The 20,948-nt window shown below is 39.1% G+C and overlaps 2 protein-coding genes across 2 annotated transcripts; one reads left to right on the top strand and one right to left on the bottom strand.

Moving 5' to 3' along the window:
- Positions 1 to 9,421, bottom strand: dmpk (DM1 protein kinase). Its single transcript, XM_079355219.1, has 12 exons — positions 8,883 to 9,421; positions 3,614 to 3,705; positions 2,930 to 3,013; positions 2,631 to 2,726; positions 2,376 to 2,524; positions 2,127 to 2,220; positions 1,792 to 1,989; positions 1,369 to 1,614; positions 1,180 to 1,259; positions 987 to 1,083; positions 672 to 829; positions 1 to 477 (listed from the first exon to the last, which is right to left on the bottom strand). Exons 1-12 carry the CDS (start codon positions 9,046 to 9,048, stop codon positions 348 to 350), a joined length of 1,590 nt encoding a protein of 529 aa, XP_079211345.1. The 5' UTR covers positions 9,049 to 9,421; the 3' UTR covers positions 1 to 347.
- A 2,498-nt stretch (positions 9,422 to 11,919) lies between these two features.
- On the top strand, positions 11,920 to 19,286 carry LOC306831786 (uncharacterized protein). The gene is made up of 4 exons (XM_079356022.1): positions 11,920 to 12,147; positions 15,976 to 16,054; positions 18,001 to 18,254; positions 18,577 to 19,286. Exons 1-4 carry the CDS (start codon positions 12,122 to 12,124, stop codon positions 18,692 to 18,694), a joined length of 477 nt encoding a protein of 158 aa, XP_079212148.1. The 5' UTR covers positions 11,920 to 12,121; the 3' UTR covers positions 18,695 to 19,286.
- The last annotated feature ends 1,662 nt before the right edge of the window (positions 19,287 to 20,948 follow it).

Genomic DNA, 20,948 nt, shown 5'->3' with positions numbered 1-20,948 from the left:
ATGTGATGCAAATATGGAAACATTGCAGTCAAAAATGCAAAGATAATTGATCAATAGTGTTGCTTCTAATGTACAGTACTTGGCTTTATGCCATGTTTTTTGTCCATTAACTTTTTTTAGGTGATGTTTTAGATTTGTCATTTCTGAAGATGCAACCCATTTCTCCGAGCGAAAGTGTAGGCCTTTGAAGTTGGCGTATACTGTCACATTTTAAAGAATCTGTGAAGCTCATTGTCATGAATCTGTGGATTTATGACAATGATTGTGGACTATTACGATGTCCTGACATTGTGACGTAAACAGAAAGAAGTTATGTAGACCAATGATGGTAAAGATGAAAATTAGCACTATGATGAAGATGATAATGTTGATCCCTTGCCTGTTTCATTGTGGGATCTCCTGTCCTGCATTACCCCCTTTAATCGCTCCATTTCTCTCTCCAACTCACAATATCTCCTCTCTGTTTCTTGTAACCGTCTGTTAGAAAGACCAAAATATAGTTTTATTTTTCTTTATTTGAGTTCAGTGAAGCATAAAGTTGTATATTGTGTGCATTACAATAAAAAATATGACCCCCCATTGCATTTTGGCAATAAGTTGTTTGTTATGCACCCTGCACAACTATTATCTCACTAATCTAGGCTCAAAATGTTAGCAAGAACAATTAATACCTCTTCATGTCATCATTGAGTCCTGATATTTGGTCAGTCTGCTCCTGTGCTGTTGTGCTGGTGTGGGTAAATGCAGCAGGACCAGGATTTAAAGTAAACGGGAGCTCCAGCAGTGCAGGTTTCTCACCTAGAGTGTCTGTGCGCTGCCACAGCTGCCCCTGAATAGCAGAAATATACACTTGAGCACTTTTTGTAATTAACACCTGAAAATACAGAGCTCTCTCATAAATGCTGCATGTGATTTAACGGAGACAAACTGAACTAGGGGTAGTGCAAAATACTGTAAGTACAAACAGAAGGGTGATGTCCTCTCACCGGTTTATTTGGTGTATAAAGACTCTCAAAGCCCCACAGCCTGGTGTGGTCAATCTGCATCATAATGTCCTGACTGCGGTCAATAGCCCCTGTCTGACTGTAAAATGGAGACCAATTCAACAACAGCCAGTAAGACTCCAGAATTGGGCCAGACATAGTCACGGTCACAGTCATAAATTGAAACAAAGTTCACCTCGTAGCTGTGTAGGAGTATCCAACAAAAGCCATGTGTACTCCTACTGGAGCTTTCTCGAGGACATCAGACAGTGTTTCCTGCAGAATTTATATTATCATTTGTGATGATTGCATCATCCATGTTCACGAATGGAGTACATTTTCAGGCACAACATTTTAGAGGGATAATGTGAAAGAAAATTACCACCTCATTGAGACAGTCATCCAGAATGTCAAAGTTGGATGTGTCAGTTGGATTAGAAACTTCAGGCAAGAAGGGGGCAGAGAGTTTATGTAGGGAGCCCCAATCTAGTCCAGAGAAGAAGGGATGGCTTCTAAAGTCACTGAAGCCTTTCCTGCCCAGACGCACTTCCTTCTCACAAATGAGGCCAGTGATGAAAGAACAGGCCTTGTCTGAAATATCAGGGCCAGAAGCAGGGAACTCAAAATGCTCCTGAGCGTGGAAAAAACCCCACAACATGAACATTTGTTTGTAATGTAACATACCATTTGATGATGATATAGGTTTACAGTATAGTAGTATATGTCCTACTTTGATGACCTTATACAATGGAAGTTTAGTATTGTATGTCAAAAAGTTAATGCAAGTGACCAGATTTTATCTAACTACCTGGAAGTGAAAGATCTTTGCATATGTTTCAGAGATGGACTCTGCGTAGAAGGGTGCGCTTCCCAGCAACATCTCATAGGCACAGATGCCTAATGCCCACCAGTCACATTCAGGGCCATAGCCTCCACCTCCCTCCACTGTCCGTAAAATCTCCGGAGACAAATAGTCAGGGGTCCCCACCACTAGAGATGAGTGAACCTGCAATTAAATATGCAGTCTGATTGACTGAAAAGGCATACAATGACAAGCATTTTCAACATTAGTGCTAACATGAGTGACATGAAAAAATGTTGAAAAATGGTTCTAATCATTTCCATGAGCCCAGTGTCTCTCACCATCCCATCTTCAAGAAGCCTGAGACAGGAACCAAAGTCCCCAAGTCTGATGTGTCCCTCTGCTGTCAGCAGGATGTTGTCAGGTTTTATGTCTCTGTGGAGAAAATGAAGAGGGTTTTTATTTGCCAAAAAACAGATGTTATATATCCAAACATGTTTAACATATGGACCCTTACTTGTCTCAATAACATACATATATATATCCCACAGTATGGCATAATCAACATTTTGTTAAGCATAAAGAGGTACCTGTGTACATAGCCCAGTCTGTGGACTGAGTCAATGGCCATGACCATCTCAGCCAAATAGAACTGAGCCATGTCTTCAGGAATCCGGTCTCCAAACTTACTGAGTAGAGTCAGCAGGTCCCCCCCTACATAATAGTCCATAACCAGGTACTGAGGTGTTGGGAAATACATAAATGCATATGTTAGAGACTAGCATTTGTGTTACATTTGTGTTACATCTTTTCTTGTCATAAGTGATTGTCCATGCTGAAATTACCAGGTAGTTGTCATCCTGAAATGCATAATGCAACTCTGTGATCCAGCGTCTGTCACCCCTGAGCAAAACTTCCCTCTCTTCCTGGTAACAAGCTGTCTGTTGAATTCACAAAAATTAGAAGATGAATAAAAGCCACAGTCAGAGATCCAGAGTAAATAAAAGAGCATGTGTCTCATGAAGACATCTCTTTACTTCTATCTACCTTCTTATCTACCTTCTCATACGATAAGAAACCTGTTGTAACCTGACTTTATTGTTTGTCCTGACAAAGTGATTAGTAGTTAATAGTTTGTGTGCACCTCTCCTCGCCTCAGCATGTCCCACTTATTCATAATCTTGAGAGCATACACTTGTTGATTGCTTTTCATTCTCGCCACAGCAACCTGCAACAAAAAGCAGACAGAATAACACATGAAGGATGTATACTAAAAAGGAAAAGAAGCTCCAAAGATTTACCAGTGAGGTCTAATGCTACGAATGTATTGATTATATTGAAGCACAAAAAGTCCCCCAGAGTCATCATTTTCTGTGCAGTTTGATGTTGTTTTGCTTCTTTATGTGGAGAAAAAACTATTTGTACCTTACCTACGTTACTGAACTGACACACCCCAAACAGTGACAGTGACCCCTTGGATTGACTGTAGCATTCTCAGTATGGTTAAAGGCATGTGACATATCTTTTTTGTGTTTTGGTCTTTCTTCGACCATTAGCAATTGTACTTAAGCAGGCACACAACATAGATATATGAACCCGAAAAAGGGCATAATATGGAACCTTTAAGAGGTTAAATATAAAAACCTAAAAAACTTAGAATAGTGTAGGATCAATGCACTCAGGTCCAGTTACAATTGGTCAAAAAGTTATTATTGAAATTTGGAAAAAAATAGAAGAAAGTCTGTAAGAAAATATTATTGTCAAGTTGTTAAAGATACTGATATCATTAACTTTTTTAATGTATAGCTCATCGCTCAGACCAACTCACCTCGCTGAATGTGCCACGGCCGATCACCTTCAGGATTTCAAAATCTTCTCTTTTGATCCGAGTTCTCTTCACCTGCCTGACCAGGGGCTCCGCTGTGATTGGAGCATATGAGAGAGAAAATGTAAAAGAGGTGGCCACCTCCTTTGTAGAGTGTGCTGAGAGCCTAGAGGGAGGGGCCACTTCGGCCTGCACGTAAGCCATGGTGATCAAATCAACAATCCAAGATGCCAGATGCTGCTTAGAGACTAACCTGCCCAATGTAGCATCCCCATACCAAAAACAAAAGTAAATCAGATTTACGAAAAGGCTTTGTGTGGTCAACATAGGTTTGGAAGAGGACTGAAAGCCTTCAGGACCAGGGGCTTGACAACAAATCTCATTGCCATAACTTTCAGCTGAAAAGCAGGGTTTGGGAGAAGGTGGACTGACCTGTCCTCATCTCCAAATTGAAGATACACCCCATCCCCTGTGCACTTAACTCACCCGCTTTTTTTGGATAAAACAATGGCCAAGAGAAATTCAGTCTTCAAACTAAGATAGGTCAAGCTCAAGACCAGACATCAGTTGAAAGGTAGGCTATCGCTGTCCTCCCAGACAGTGACCCAGTCTGATTGGGAGGCGTCCGTAGTTATGGTCACTCTGCAACCCTCCAGTCCCAGAGGAAGGCCATCGCGGACAGCTTGAGCGTGTTTTTACCATGTGAGGACCTTGAGGCCTCCCTGGGTCAGGGTCAGTATTTTTGACCAGTCTCAGGGCAGGCATACCTTCTTCACCCCAAACCAAAGCTGCAGGGGGTGCATATGCAAAGGACCCAAGGGCATCACCAGGGCAGCTGCTGCAAGAAGGCCCAACAGTCTCTGCCACTGCCTCACAGAGGCGACGGTGATTTTCTGTGCCTCATCCAACGCAGCCTCAGCTGCTGGCCCAAACACTTTCCCAGAGCTATGGCGGCTTCCAATACAGCACCTCGGTTTCTACAGCACCAACCCTGATTGGCTCAACCAGATGTGATGTCTAGCCATGGTCAGCTCTGCCAAGGTGTTACCAAGCACCCTCCTAGCACCCCCTGGATCACCATATCCACAACCCTTTCCATCTCTAGCAGGAGTTATCTGGGCTCTTGGACTCCAGGTCCCTTTTCAGGCCCTCCAGATAAACTAGCAGAAGTGCATTTGTGTTTGCTAGTCTTGACGCCATAGCTACAGACTGGGTGACAGGCCACCCTGCTACCTGTGGTGGGAGCCCCAGCCAACAGTGCAAAGGTTGGCCCACCTTAGACACCCCATCCAGGCCATGCTCTGCAACCTGCTCAGGACGCTAAGGGTTGAGCGGGGTGCATTAGCCTCTCTGGGATGTTGCACAAAGTCCTTGTACATAGGCAGGGGCCCTGTCAACACACCCATGCGGGGCCCATGTGGGTCAGATATGGGCTGGTGAATGGGCCCCATCTAGGCGGCCCAGCTGGGTCCCGGTTAATTTTGTCCTGGGGTTCCATGGTGGCCCCATGTGGGCAAACCCAGATGGGCTCAAGGTGGGCATTAAATGGGCCCTAGTTTAGGCCCACATGGGCAACCCAGGTTTCTTCCATCTGGGGCCCAAACTAGCTGGGCGCCATGTGGGCTTATTATGGATCCCTGATGGTACCCATGAGGATAGTAACCATTATTATTATGGGCAAACAAAGGCTCTTTTTACACACTCAAGTAATACAGTTATTGTGTTAAATGCTATAATAACAACAACAATAATAATAATAATAATAATAATAATAATAATAACAAAGAGACCAGTATTATATTATTTTTATTTAACAACAAACAAAGATGAGACCTTGAATTGAATTTTCCACCTCAAAGTCCATGTTGAGGTGTTGCTTGTGTCACGATTCACTGAATGTTTGGACCAAGACGAATGACTCAGAGAGAGCTTAATCAGTTTTAAAAATAATTTTTCAAATAAAACACAATAAAACAAACAATAAAACACGATGAAGTGACACGAGTGGAATGAATGAACAAAAGTCCCAGTTTGTCCGTGAACGGTGCAGCAATGTAGATTCTAGTGACAGTCCTACATGGGGCCCAGCTAGTTTGGGCCCCGATGGGAGAAACCTGGGTTGCCCATGTGGGCCCAAACTAGGGCCCATGTAATGCCCACCTTGAGCCCATCTGGGCTTGCCCACATGGGGCCACCATGGAACCCCTGGACAAAATTAACCCATTCACCAGCCCATATCTGACCCACATGGGCCCCGCATGGGTGTGTTGACATTTCATCAAGCATTTCATTGTCAAAATATATAATAAGGACGTGATGGCTAATCCACTATTATCACATCTTGAAAATCGTACAATTTTAAACTGTAACTGTTATGCATCTAAGATTTAGTCATTTAGTTTTGGCTCCAGGAGCAGAACCTCCTTCAAACTCTGCACAGTGTGTTGTTGCCCTGGTTATACTTCCAACCTTTTTTTCCATAAAGGGAATTTCTCCTCAACTGAGTGAATGTCTGGATATGAGTGACTTTGTGCACCTAAAAATAGCGGCTATCATTTATGGTGGAAGATTTTCAAACCCTTTTTTTTAATTTCTCACAGAGGGAGAAATGCAAGAGAGACTCAAGCACAGCCTAAGCTGTACTGTAAAGAGAGTGCAAAATCAGACACACAAACAAACTGACTCTGGCAGTGAGGTCCCACCCACTGATCTGTAATAGATCTGCCGCTTCAGTGGGTTGAAAACATGAGGATGGTAAAGTAGTTTCATCCCCTCTAACCACAACAGCCTCCGATGATTATGATTTTTGCGTCATCAGAAATACACAGCATCTCCGTCTTGTGGTGAAATGAGAGCAGAATGCACAATCATTCAAAAATACTACCAGGTTTCTAATGATACAAAGCTTAAATGGATAAATTATCACTTTAATGTTGTATAACATCAATACCAGATAACTCACCATACAGTTAGACTGTGAAGCTGTAAGCCTGTCCTCAACCACCAAGTACAAACAATTGTCACATAAGTCAACATCATCATATAATAATTTGAATAGAAACCAAGACATCTCAAAAAATGCTGGTTGAGATAATTAAATCTTATTAACTTTTTACAAATTCTTATTTCTCTCGTTGGAGATAGTCACATCAAAATTAGTAGTTTGATGATTTATGTAGATTTGATAATTCTACAGTTTAAGTTTACTTACAATTAAAGCCTTTTTAATAGGACAAGCAATTCTGTGTTTTCTTACATTTTAACTGCATCGAAGTTATAGGTGCAGTAGGTGGAGCTGTGGCACAACATACAAATTTGCAGTTTCAAAAGTGTCTAGAAAAAAAGATGTAAGAAAAAATATATAATTATATAATGATTTTAAGTAACCAGCCTTGTCAGCATGAACGTGTCATCTCAACAAGCATGCTCTGTTTGATGCTCACGGTAATCAGGGGAAAAAACTAACTCAAACATAAAACATACAATGAAAAAACAAAAGAGCAGTGTCGGTCACACAGTGGCTCTTTTCCAAAAGATTTGTCAGAGAGATATACTTGTTGTGCTTTTACTCAGCTTGAAGCAGTCTATGGATTCTCTGGCTCTGTTCATCAAGGTTTTATTTTGGTACTTTCACTGGTCAGTACACATTTGCATATAAGCTTAATATTAAGAATCTTAGCTAAGTATTTAGAAAACGTATTAGCTGAATATTAGGAATATCTATAGAGCCTCTGAAGTTCTGAAAAGTGAACATTTCATTTTGTGTGCACAAGGTATTATAGAATCAATATCATCAATTATTATATAATGTGTGATATAAGAATCTATAATGATCATTGTGATTTTTGTGTCAAAAAAGGAAATGTACCAACTACTGATGTGAAGCATTAATTGTGATTTCTGTCTTCCTGTCTGGGTTGTTCTGACTCGTCCTGTTCAGATAGATGCTTGACTGTGATATAAAAAGAATCAGCCCTTTGGGACGAGTCTGATACATCACTAGGAGGAAAATGAGCATTATAGAGGGTGGGCACATGCAGCTCTGGGGGGCATGGAGCAGACAGAACGCTTACAGTGGAATCAGGAATGAAGGACAGCCAACTCTATTTATTCATGGTCATATGCTAGAGATAAATTTGGAACTTCCCCGACCCTTCGTAAAGGAAAGCAGCCCACCCCCATCGGGCAATATAGCAGGTGAACACTTTGAGAGTCACATGCATGTAGGGACTCTTAATAATAGAGACAGAATTAGGCCAGTGTATATGGTGTGAAAGTTAGGATGACAGGCAGGAATCATTAGTCATTGGCTAATCATGGAGTCATCATAGCACAAAGACAGCTGAGAGGTGTTGCCTGCTGTAAAGAACAACATCTTCACAAACTTAACAAAAGTCTTTATCAGCTGAGCTTCAAACTAGCTTTTACACCCTGTTCTCAAATCTCTGAAGCTCAATTTAAAGGTGCAGTTCTTTTATTTAAAAATGGTGACCTGCTTAGTCAGTCTTTACAAGGAATCTAGTGTGGCTATACTGTTCATATTCAATGCCTTCACAGTATCACAGGTTAATTTTAATCCGAGCCAGGGACATCTTCATCACAACCAATCAAACTGTTAAATACTGTCCTCACTGCTATATGATCACAAAAAGAACCATCTACAACTATTTACTAATAATCCAACATAAATTAACAGTTATTACAGTAGACAAAAAATGTTTCTTGTAGAATAGCACACAGAGGGGGTGTAATCAGTTTCAGTCCCCCCCCCCCCCCCCCCCCCGCGACACCGACCGAATGGGGAAAGCTATGTATACAATGGATGGACTGTGCTTGCAGGTGCAGATATTATAAACCATGTCAAGGCATCTTCTGACCTCTGTAGGACTTCTATTCAGAAGTGTGTCACTGTTTCAAGATTAACCCATGACTCTTCAAAGACCAACAGATTCTCTGTGGAAACCTGGGCACAACAAAAGCAACAAATAAATATAGATACATAACTAAATTCAGAACATTTAAACATTTACCAAAACAAATCCAAATACTGTAATATCAAAATACAATAAGATACTTAAACTCTGTTCTTGTTCAAAATACCATTGAGATGGTGCCACAGACAGTCGCCCCAGTGTTTTGGTGCACGTTGTTTTGTCTGTTTTTATGTGTTAACTTAGTTTTATGTCAAGATGCACACAGTCTTTCACCAGAAAAGAGCTTATGAACACAAAGCAGAAGTAGCACCAGCTCGAAACATGAGGGATACACTCACCCCATTGCAGGAAGCGGGAGACATACTTCTCCCTTGCGAAGGGTGAGGAGTAGAACTCCTGGTAGACACCAACCAGTAGGTCCAACAGTGTCTGGAGACCAACGGGTCCCAAAGTCTGGGTACCCTGAGCCAAGTCAGGTTCTCCAAGGCTAGGGGCAGTTGTCATGACTGGGTCTTACAATATCAGTGAATCTCTGGTTTCCATTGATTATTTGATTTCAGAAAGAGCAGCTTGATCTTCTTCCCCCTCGGGGATAACAGTTTCTCTAGTTGGTCTGTTGAGGATCACATTTACAGTAACAGCCCACCCACAACCTTGTTCCTGGTACTTTTTTTTTTTTTTTTTTTGATGACCACCTAACCCCTCTAACCTGCCTTTCCTGTCTATCTCCAATTATTGTTCTCAGAACAGGAGTTCTGTTTTCAATTTGTTCCCCCTTCTTCTTCCTCTTTTCCTTTCTCTTTGTTGCTTGCTTATCTTTATGCAGTGTGTCAGTTCCCTCCTCGTTCTGCCTGTCTGTGGATCTGTCTCTGACTAGTCTTTCTCCCCACACTGTTGTGAAGCATCTGTCAAGCCTGTATTTTCTGTAGCTCTGACTCAGGACCTTTTTTGGTGTTTGAGTCTCCCTCTCTCCTTCACTCCTCTCCTTCTATTTAAAGTTCTCCAAGCTTGCAACAATAATGAATCCTAATAAAGCAGCATGTACATGCCCTGTAGCAACACTGTCACCTGATTATTTTTTATCACACAACCTTGTTATTCTTCCCCTTTTCTCTCTCTCTCTGTGACATAGCAAACAGGAAACACCAAACTTACCAAACTTAAGCTTACTGCTGCTGTGAGACTAAGTCATGTTTTGAAGAGGGTGAATTTCCTATTTTGTCAACCTTCCAAGAATCTTTTTGAACTCATTTTTTCCACACTCCCCTTTGGTCAGACCTTTCAGCACTAGATTTTGTTTTTCTTCTGTCTCTCTCTGTCTCACTTTTCTTAAGAATGCAGCAGAAATGATTAGCTCTCACAAAGCTCAGTGGTTATGGAAATCCTTCTCTCTTTGTCTGTTTGTTTATTCAGTGACTGGCAGTCCCTGTTTTGTTTTACACTGCAGAGGCTATAGCTCTGTGTGTCTGTAGGCGACTCTTTCACTCTTTTCTCTTCACCTCCCCAACTTTACCACTTTGTCTTTTCAGTTGAACTGCCTCCTTCCTCTTCTAAATACATCACAGCTGTGCCATAGCCTTCAACTGTTATCTCCCAATCTAACAGCTGTTGTGAAACTGAAACTGCACTGACCTCATTATCCTCTGCACGTGAGGATGGTGAAGTTTATTTAAATTTAAGAATGTGCTTTTAATTTGGACACATTGGACATGTTGCTGCAGGAGCTGGGGATGAAAGCCTCAACCTTCCGGTTGAGAGACGATGACCCCACCAACTGAGAGACAGCTGCCCTGAATACAAACAAAGAAAATAAGGAACTTGGGTTTGACCGAAGGTTAAAGCTTTATTTCACCCTTGGAGACAGTAAGCATTTTTGGTACAGAAAAATGGACACTACAAATAAATGCCATAGAATTTATATGCAGTAATGTTATTTTGTAAAAAATATTGAAAATGTGTTATTTTTCAAGGGGGTTATAAACACCATGTCAAAGATATTTATCCATTATTATTTTTTTGAGATTCACAGAAAATATTAGGCTCAAAATATTAGAAATTGTAAAGTAATGGCAATGGAAAAAATTATACAATTTTATTATTTCCCACTTTCTTTCTTTTTTTTTTACTGTGATCAAATAATTATTCATTTTTATAAATGAAACCCTTTACATGCCAGTTTGCATTTAAGAGGTGAGCTTTGAAAACTGAACAGTTTTTAGATAGACAAATTGTTTTTCAAATTGCTTTGACACAACTTCTTCCAGTACAAATGAAAAAAGTAAAGAAAAAAGGCCCGAACACCCCAACCGTACCCTAACCCAAGCCACGTTTCTAAATATGCTAAATATGTTTTTCTTAATGTTCGTTTTTTCAGCAGTTGCAGAGTGTGTGACCCTTAACTGCTTTCGTATAATATGATTAAAAATCATTTAATTGATGTATGGACATTTAGTGGTTACTTACGCTACTTTAGTTGAAAATATTTACATTTAATAAAGCTTACAAAGCTTTATAAAGCAATTTGTTACGTTTAAGGATTGGCTTCATTTGTCAACACCGGATACTGCCACTTGGTCAGAGCACACTGATGCATACATAGAGACAACAATATAGACAGAAGCACTTTTGTGCTGGCACCTCCTGCTGGTCAGAGTTTAGAATGATCCTGGGGCTACACCAGCCCCATTGTGCAACCAACTAATCAGTTAAGGTAATCATGTGTAAAAATAACTTTAATCTTGAATGAGTGTCAGATAAGGCAATGTAAACTAGGCTGCAAACTCTAAGTATCACAGTGTCTATAATTGTACTTAACTCAATCCTCTTTGATTCCCTGCAAGGAAGCCCTATAGAGTGCAGATATCTGGATGAAGAAAATTGCTGAATAATGAGCAGTAATAAGGAAATCCTGTGGCGTGTATCTCGAAGAAGAAATATGGGAATGGTAAACTTTCTACTCTAAAAGCACTTTTACACCACAAACCACACAGGTTGCTGTATAAAATGTCCATCAGTCTCAACACCTTTATTTAGAGACATTTATATTCCACTGACATAGCACGAGAGCATCTTTGGGTTAAGTGTCTTGCCCAAGGACACATTGGACATATGACTGCAGGAGCTGGGCATCAAACTTCCAACCTTCAATTAAAAACCACCTACCTTAATAACTGAGCCCCAAGAGATGAATGTACCCTATCTCCAGAGATAAATGGGTCAAGCTGGCCCAGCTCACCTGCTGATCCGGATGTGCTGCTGCTCACTAACAGTGGACATCACAGCTTTGTTAGTAATTGAAGGGGACACTAAGCCAGCCAGCTTGGACAGCAGGGTTGTGTGCGTCACACAGAACACTGGGGAAAACATTCAGGGTGGAGAGAAGAGAATCACTGGGGGGCAGGTGAAGTAAGGAAGCTTTGACTTGCAAAAGGAAGAAAAGTGACTGACAGCACAGCCTGGAAGAATTTTAATAGACAGTTTCTTTGCCCTTTTTTTATTTTCTTATTTTTTTATTTAGAGAAAGACAGTTAGCTTGTTTGAGGCATCAAAAGCTTTGGTTCTGTCAATCTCGGAAAACATGAGCTGTATTCCAGCTTCGCACAGGTAAGTTAAGATACTATAGAGATATGTTCAGATTTGTGTCTTACTAAATTTAAAGACACTGTTTTTGTGATTCATCAGGAGAGCTGATAAAAGAGGTGTTCTATAAACATATTAAAAACAAATTGAACATTGAAAGCCGTCCTGTAAGTACTTTAAGTAGGACATTTTAAAAAAGAAGAAAAATTGCTGTTATTTCTCTGATATGACCCTCAAGGTATGTAACATTGTTGGTAATTATCTTCAATAGCTGAAGCCAAATGTTCGCTTCTACAATAATACTGTATTTATTCTCCAGCCCCTTCTGTGTGTTGATGACTCATTTGTTGTGTAAGCCTGTGATGTCATTGCGTGCTTACGTCCAGATAAACCTAGCAGGGGAAGCTCTTTCCATGCCCCCTCTTTCTAATCCCTACACCTATTGACCTTTCACACTTTGTTGTTGAAACATGTCTCTAAAATGTGACACGTCACTGATTTTTTTTTTTTTTACAAAAAGGACAAAGAAAAATGCAGCAAGGACTTTTATGAGCAATTTACAGATCACATGGGATTTGAAGACAATCAAAACAAAACATCAACATATTTTGAAAGACAGTATCATACGTGGACATGTCTATATCACAGATTTCAGACATTTAACATGGAACAGGAAATATACAATACAGGCAGGACTGTAAAATACAACACCCAGAGAGCATTAAGTATTCACAGAGGTACAGGAGGGGTGCCGCTCAACATTACAGCACCCCCTGCATAATAGAATTTAGATATTAGAGGGCAACTCCAAAAGCAATGCAAATAAGATCCAACTCTTTCTTGCCTTTGAGGAAATTGAAGAAATGTTAGACTGGAAAATGTTAAGGGATTGGGCTGTGTGGTGCAACCTATGAAGGATCCAGTACTGCCTCTCTATCAGTCCGTTGCACAAAAAGGTTTTCCCTATGGACTCCTTAGCATTGGACCATCACCTCCTCACCAAATTAAGTGGCAAGGTCCCTCTCCTGTGTTCTTTTAATTGTGTCCATTAAATGTATCGAGGGACTGTAATATCCCATAAAAGTGGGATGTATATTTGTTCTTTTGGCTGGACTGTAACAATAGTGAGTCATAGAACATAAAGTTTGGCATTGACAGACCACCCCTGTCTTTTGGTAGCTGCAGTGTTTTAAAATTGAGATATGGCTTTTCCCCATGCCAAATACAATTGGAAATAGATTTATCAGTATCAGAAAAACAGATTTATTAATCCACTGCAGGAGCACTAGCTTTGGGTATAGGATCCTTGGAAGGATAGTGCTTTTAAATGAAATGTCTTGGGGCAACTGTAGCTCAGTGGTAGAGTACAAAACTCACCTCCTTTATCAGCAGGTTTTATCACTAGGCTGGTGTCTTTTCCTCGTTCTGCAAGGATTTCTTGTTCATTATTGGGTAGATTGTTGTGGAACTACTATTCTTTTCTCTTGTTTAAAATCCTCATCACGTCATTTTCACTCGTCCACAAGATGTGTCAACTACCCATCTAAAAGAAGAGGGGCAGAGGGTAGATTGAGCCTGGAAAAAGGTTGAGAGACCCTGTAAGGAAGAACTGTTAAGATTGATGTAAGGCATGTCTGAATGCTTGTCATTTATCTTTATTATATTATTGTAAATATTACAACAACATTAGTCTCCGACTGAAAAAAAACGTATCAAAATTCATGCACGTTTCAAAAGTGTCACATTTTGTGATGGGATCAAAATTGAGATATACAAAAAGCAGGCTCACATTCTGCAGATATTTGTCTGTCTGATAAATTTACAACACTTTTTGCTGCAGGTGTAGAAACATTTTAGATACAGCCTTCGATCTTTTCATACCCCGTCTGCACTTCTTTTTGAGGTTTTGGTGTGTTCTCCCCTCCTCCTCTCTTGATACAAATGTCTCAGTTGTAAAGATCCTGAAGTTTTTTTCTTTTGGCCATCTATTGTTTATAGTCTTCCTTTGTGAATTCAAAAGTCTTGCAGAGGTATGCCTCGCCTCTTTGTTCCACTTTGTTTGAGAGTCAGTGTGTTCTCTTTGGTTTGCTGAACAAACACAGCTCCAAATTCTTACATTAACATCAGATGATTAGAACAAAAACATTTCTTAATGATATTTTGCACTTCCAGACTAAAGAAAATGTGTGAAATCAATCAAGACTATGTGTTTGCTGTGTGAACTGTGACTTAATGATAACACAAATAATAATAGGGATATTCAAATTTACGATCCCTATTATATGTCAATATCCACTATATTGCAGCATTTAATGATGCAATGATAAAACAAGCAAAGAATACATTATAGCAAAATACACAACTGTAAAGAATAATATAATTTGATATTAAATGAAGATTTAAGTGCCAAGTAGGGAATTATAAAAGAGCAGCTCAACACATTGTCACAGACACAGTCATCTCTTTTGCTAGTCATACTCTGAATCCCAAAGATACAAATTGTTTTACCATGAAGTAGGAATGTCTAGCTGCAGTTTGGGCACTTGAAATGGCACTATAAACATTTACTGTAGTCACTGATAACTCCTCTCTGGTTTGGGTTTTTAAAACTCAAAAACCAAGCACCAGTCTGATTCGGGGGGGCATTCAGACGGCAGGAGTTTACCTTCATTGGGGAGTATCATAAAAGGAATTACAACACTGTGTCTGATGCCCTATCCAGAGCCCCTGTTTACCCTCGAGAAGGTCAGTTTCCAACATTTCCGCCATAGTACAGCCTGCAAAAAGGGAAATGTTAAAGGATCCTTTAATATCAGATGAGGTCATCAGGAAATCTCAGCAGACAGACCCTGAGATATTGAAGAGTCACTTCACTGAGTCTGGGAAACAAAACTCAAATTCCACTACACGATTCACTATTCTGTAAAAGAAAGTTTATTGTGTTTTTCAACTCCCATAAAAAACGTTGTATCAAGTGCACAACAACACACTTACGCCATCAACTGCTCCAGCTCTTCTATGACCATCCACTGGCAGTACAAGGAATAAAGCATCCAAACGACTGCAGACCCTATACTGGCCCACATTGAATTTGGATGTAGAAAACTATGTACAGTGTTGTCAAACTGCAACAAACCACAGTTAGTCAGCCATGGGAAATGCTGGAAGTGGACATTATGGGACTCTGTTCAGCCAGCAATATTTATCTGCTTGTCTTTGTCGATTACTTTGTCAGGTGCAGCTGTTTCCTACTCCTGCAAGATAACACTTTATTGTCCGTTTTCACAAATTAAAATCAGTTGCAGTCAAAAGCAGAGGAAGCTAAGCTGATTAACTGGTTTGGTGTATGCATCAAACTCATGATACTTTTTTACAACGTTATGTTGGGTTTATCACACGGTGTGGTTCTCTATCAATAGGAGACAAAAAAATATCTTGCAACACATCATGAAAGTTGCAAGTAAAGTTGCTTCAAAAGAGCTGCATCGGAGGCTCGAAACATCTTACAGTGTCCTCTACATCCTACATACTGTTTTAAGTCAAATTAGGGACATGGTTGCTTTTGCAATAGGAAGTACTGTTGGATCCAAAGCTGTGTTTTTAAATAGAAAGGCTCATCAAAAATTCAATCAATCAAAATGTCACCATGTTGAAATGTGTCTTGACTTGAATGTGAATATTTATGAAATTTAAAAATCAAGGTTACGCATTTACACAAGCTGGTACATTTATAACCATTTAACAACACAATTAAAGCATACAGGAAACAGACACCGAAGAGATTCATTAAAGGAGGAACAGTCATCATAGACTTACATTTTGTGTGTTTTTTGTGTGTGTTTGTGTGTGCAGTATGAGCACCATTCTCAGTCAAGTAGACAATGAAGTGGAGGAGAGTCCATTGGAGAGAAGAGGCAGCAGAGCTTACCAGGTAGAGCCACCACCATCATTTATTATTTAATAGTCTTGTGTGGAGAGCGTCTTTTTCAACCTGTAGTGTTGTTAAAAATAATTGTGTAATGGGTATTGTGTAACTTTTCACACCCTCGTTTTCTGTTCAGGCTGTGAGTCCAATCCTCATGCAGAGGTTGTTTTTATATTTACAGAAAGCAATTTGAGGTTTTCGGAGTATGACTTGCTCTGCTTTTAAAGGAACTATGTGTGACTTTTTTATTCAGTAGATGTCACCCTTGAGCACCAAGCATGAAACTAAAACAACTCAAGCTGCATTGTTGTGCTAACAAGCTAATGGCATAACGCTCTTTAGTTTGCTCGTAGCTTCACATTGCATGCACATTTACACTGAATGATCATAACATTTATGTGACATTCAAAGCAGAAACTGAGTAAAGAATGCTATTCTTCTTTTCTCAAATCCCTAGATTAAATAAATTTTATACGCAAGGGGATGAGCCTGGCAGCTGTACAGTGCACGCCCACTGATATAAACATGGTGTATATCCGATTCAGTCACACTCATTGAAGACAGTCATGACTCAGAGAGTTGTTTTCAGAGGACCCACTTTATTTCTGCTATATTTATGTGAAAAAAGTCGCGCATTCAGCCTTTAAATATATTGCATTACTACATTTCTTTCTTGACCTTTAAGATCTTTAAGAAACTGTATGGATTTCATCTTCCTACTTTCATGTGTTCTCAACCCATATTCCAGTTCAGTGTTTTTCAACATGATCCTCTTTCAATTGTTGAATATATTAACTAATGTTTGTTGAGGTTTTCCATCAAAATGTACGGTACATATTGTGTCTAAAGACTAAATAAGTATTTTCTTTCTTATTTACAGATATCTAATATTGATGGTTAGGTATGTCATAATGTTTGGACATCTTTTAAAGACCTTTTCAGAATCCATTTCACTGTGATATTTGATCTAAGTTACTCCGGACAGTATGGTAAATGTTAAAAGGACTTGGTCCTGTATAATGCTGGAGACTTCCTACCACTTTGGTCCCTCAACAGTACTTTTCCGTTTACACACATTTACATGATGCTGGTTTAGCAACGGGAGCAATTAATGGTTTGGTGTCTTGCCCAAAGACACTTCGACAATCCCCTTACCTTCTGGTTGAGAGATGACCAACTCCCAACTACTGGTTGCGATTGTTTTTTATATTTTGGATATCCAGCAATTTCTCTCCAAAAGAAAAGTTGGTTGATTTCAACAACAACAACAACAACAACAACAACAACAACAACAACAACAACAACATAATATGGTATTTGTATCTAAAAAGTATTTCTATACTTTATAATAAATCTTGCATATTTTTTAAAGATTTTTGGGGAAGTATACTCAATGTTTCAGTTTATCTATAATTCAGCTCAACTCCTTTGTTAATTTAGTCTACTCATGGTATATATAATTTCAAAACAAATCAGAAATACTTTATTAATCCCAGGGGGAAATTCAGTCGTTACCGTTGCTCTAAAACACAGTACAGAGGTATATAAATCATTTAGACTGTAAAGTAAAATAGAGATACCAAAATAAGCAATAAGTACCAGGTAGGATTGGATAATAGTTATGTACAAGTGCAAATGACTTAAAGATGGGACATACAAAAATATTTACAGTTACAAGAGAAAAGTGAAGATTTATCTATTCCTGTCATTAGCAATGGAAATGATTAGTTCATGTTTGTAAGGGATTAACATACACTGATATAAATTAATATTCTTTGTCTTCTTTTATAATGTACATATATGTGCATATTTAGTACAGCTAGGAGGGGACCCTGTTTCATAGCAGTTTCCAATATCAAAATGTGGATTTTGTAAATATCTCTTTTTTTTGTAAAGATGTATAACTTGAAATGTGGTACTGTAAACATCTCTATGAACACCCTTTGGACTAGATCTTCCCAGAAGCCAACACAAATGAAGAATCGGACTCCAGCTATCCTGAAGACTTTCTGTACAGAAGGGAGCGTCTCCCTTCCATAGTCGTCGAACCCACAGAGCACAGCGAGCTGACCAACAGGGGGCAGAACTGGCTTGCTCAATATCCACAGAGCAACAATATGGAGGATGAGGAGGAGGACAGCGGTGCTCAAAACTCAGAGAACTCTGTGGAGGGGGAGCAGAGCGACGACATGGGGACGGGAGAAGGGTAAGGACCTCTCCCCATACTCCAGCAACAGACATTAAAGGATAATGCATAATGTTTGAGATGACTGATTGCTGCAAGTTTTATGAACTCAACAGTGGGTCAGGTTGTTTTTCCAAATAACAAGAGAATCATGTTCTGACAATAACGTTGAGCTTGTTTGTCACACACACACACACACACACACACACACACACACACACACACACACACACACACACACACACACACACACACACACACACACACACACACACAGCCGTTTGTGTGCTGACTAATATGTATTTATTTTCCAACACACTCTTTTTCTTATTCTCTGCTTCAGCTCAGTCTCCAGGAAGTCTTCAATTGGACCGTCCCAGAGTCAACTTTCCCTCTCTCGACTGACCCCACCCACTTCCCCCACCCCCCCTGAGGCGGCCCCGCCCTGCCTGAGGAGCTGAATAGGAACAACCACTATGGACTCATAGCTCTGTAATTCCCCTGAACTGTGTGTAACATTAAAGATATGAAATGTCTGCATGTCTGAGCATCCCAGTAAAATAAAAGTTTTGAGTGCTGGCACGGGTAAAATATTTGTACTAATTGTACATTGTTGTACTGTAGATAATAGAAAATTGCTTCAAGTACTGTTTCTTTTTGAGGGATATATTCAGCTTGAGTAAAGCATTTTGCTGCTATCTATATAACGCAGCAACTAAAGGTAACCAGACTTTAGCTAAACTCTGAGGATCATTTTCCTCTGGGTTATGATGCTAGTAAAATGCCATTCTTGCTACTTTGCACATCAAACATAATCAACATACAGAGAAGAAACTAATGAAAACTGTTTGTATATCACTGTATTATTATAATTAATCTAATCAACTTTAGTCAAAGCTTTGAACCTACAGTATGTCAACCATGTACTGCAAGGTAAGTCTGAATAAATACTGTAACCTACATTAAAATGGTTTTCCATTTGTTTTGTTTATCTGCCAATATGTATCAGCCAAAGCTGAAATTACATACTTAAATATATTGATAAACATTGAATTAAAATTCTCTGTGGAATACATTCCCTCCTTATTCTTTTCTTACAAAATTCAAATTAATTAATTAAAGAATCCTATTTTCCCAAATTCAAAAACATCCCCTCTCAATCAAAATTAGATACTTAGGTACTGTAGTATGGTTTTTCACATGCCAGATGAAGGTTTCTGTAAGAATAATTATAATGATAATAAAAAATAATGCAAAATGTCCAGTGGTCTGGAACAAGCATGAGCATATACTGTTGGCTCGCTTAGGTAATGAAATGCAAACTATGCAAGTCCATTCATCTTTCTGTGATGCTGTTCCTTATGAAGAGACAGAAAAATCAGTAGGCTGACAGTATTTGAAAGGCAACTGCTGTACCCAGCATCACCCACTTGATCACACTATGTAAGTTCAGATCTTCCATTGCCCAAATAAAGTTTTTTTAATTGAATTGAAAATCTTGCAGTATGGTCAATATGGTCTACCTTACTCTTAAAAATAATTAAATTTGACTACTCTAGAGGATTATCAAAGATTATACACCATCTTTAGCACATGGTCAATAACTGACTAAATTATATAACTAGATAAAAGCCAACCGAATCTCTTTCTCTCTCTTTTCTTCTATACTGCACAGTAAAGCAGCAAATATACAAAAACACTGTAAGTGTAACCTAACACAATGTATCTGTACAGGAACATACATGTGCTTTGCAGAGTTAACATATAAGTAGAAATATCACACCAATATGCTTTTGCACTGGCATTTGTAGATTTAAAAAATAAAGTTACGAAGTGTCAGTAAAACAGTGACGCTGGATCAAAAATAAAAAGATGGACTTCTGACTGGTCATGCTGCAGTTAGTCATGAAGCTGGTTTATCAGTGTGACAAAGCATGTCATCCAAAAGGCTTTGGATGAAAGCATCTTTATATTTAATAGAAATGTAAAAAAGACCAATGAAAGTTATACAAGAGATTAATACACTTATATTTAAATATACAATACATACATTTTGGTGAAAGAAAATCTGTTTTAAATGATATATACATTCATCATCAGTCAGTGGCTATTGCTGTGTGGAATGTGGTCAAAGAAAGACCTGTGTGGAACAGGCTTCAGTTAAAGGCAGTGAACAACTTAAGGTACAAAAAAATACAAAAATAAGCCACTGGCAGGAAATTAGGTTCACTATATCACATCATAGTGCAGTCAAACTTCAATAAAATAATGTGACCCACATCACTCTGCACAACAGACAACACTTCAACAAAGCTGTGATAAGTACAGCACAGACAGTTCGATGAGGAAAATCTAAAGGAAATGGAAGCAGCAGATATGGCAGTGTGAGGGGCAACAACAGACAACTCATCTTGCTGTACACAATATTTTTGTTTCCATCAAATGCAAATGAAAAATAAAGTTGAGCACAAATAAATAAATTAGGTTTACTTTGGTAGATGAGCTGCTCAAAATAGGAAGAGTAAATCTTTCAGCTTGATGGTCAATTTCAACATTTCAGTTAGAGTTTGTCCAGACTGGTCTTTGTGTACAAAAAAATCATCAGAAATAGGGAGGCAGTTCTCTGGATGGCAGATGTATTTTGCACTTTTTTGTAAACTTTGTGACTTTATTCTTTTGAGTATTTTGTTGCATAAAGCTAGAGTATGTTTTGCA

This window comes from Symphodus melops, assembly GCF_947650265.1.
Source record: "Symphodus melops genome assembly, chromosome: 11".
Classification (NCBI taxonomy): Eukaryota; Metazoa; Chordata; class Actinopteri; order Labriformes; family Labridae; genus Symphodus; species Symphodus melops.
The sequence above is the reverse complement of the archived record's forward strand: the minus strand, read 5'-3'. Positions and strand labels throughout refer to the sequence as shown.

Excerpts from the sequence above, each read along its gene's own strand:
- dmpk (XM_079355219.1), bottom strand. The coding sequence starts at position 9,048 with ATGACAACTGCCCCTAGCCTTGGAGAACCTGACTTGGCTCAGGGTACC. Across the intron at positions 1,615-1,791 it reads CAAAGATCTTTCACTTCCAG|GAGCATTTTGAGTTCCCTGC; the intron begins GTAGTTAGATAA and ends TTCCACGCTCAG. Across the intron at positions 478-671 it reads CTCAATGATGACATGAAGAG|ACGGTTACAAGAAACAGAGA; the intron begins GTATTAATTGTT and ends TCTTTCTAACAG.
- LOC306831786 (XM_079356022.1), top strand. The coding sequence starts at position 12,122 with ATGAGCTGTATTCCAGCTTCGCACAG. Across the intron at positions 16,055-18,000 it reads GAGGCAGCAGAGCTTACCAG|ATCTTCCCAGAAGCCAACAC; the intron begins GTAGAGCCACCA and ends CCTTTGGACTAG. Across the intron at positions 18,255-18,576 it reads GACATGGGGACGGGAGAAGG|CTCAGTCTCCAGGAAGTCTT; the intron begins GTAAGGACCTCT and ends TCTCTGCTTCAG.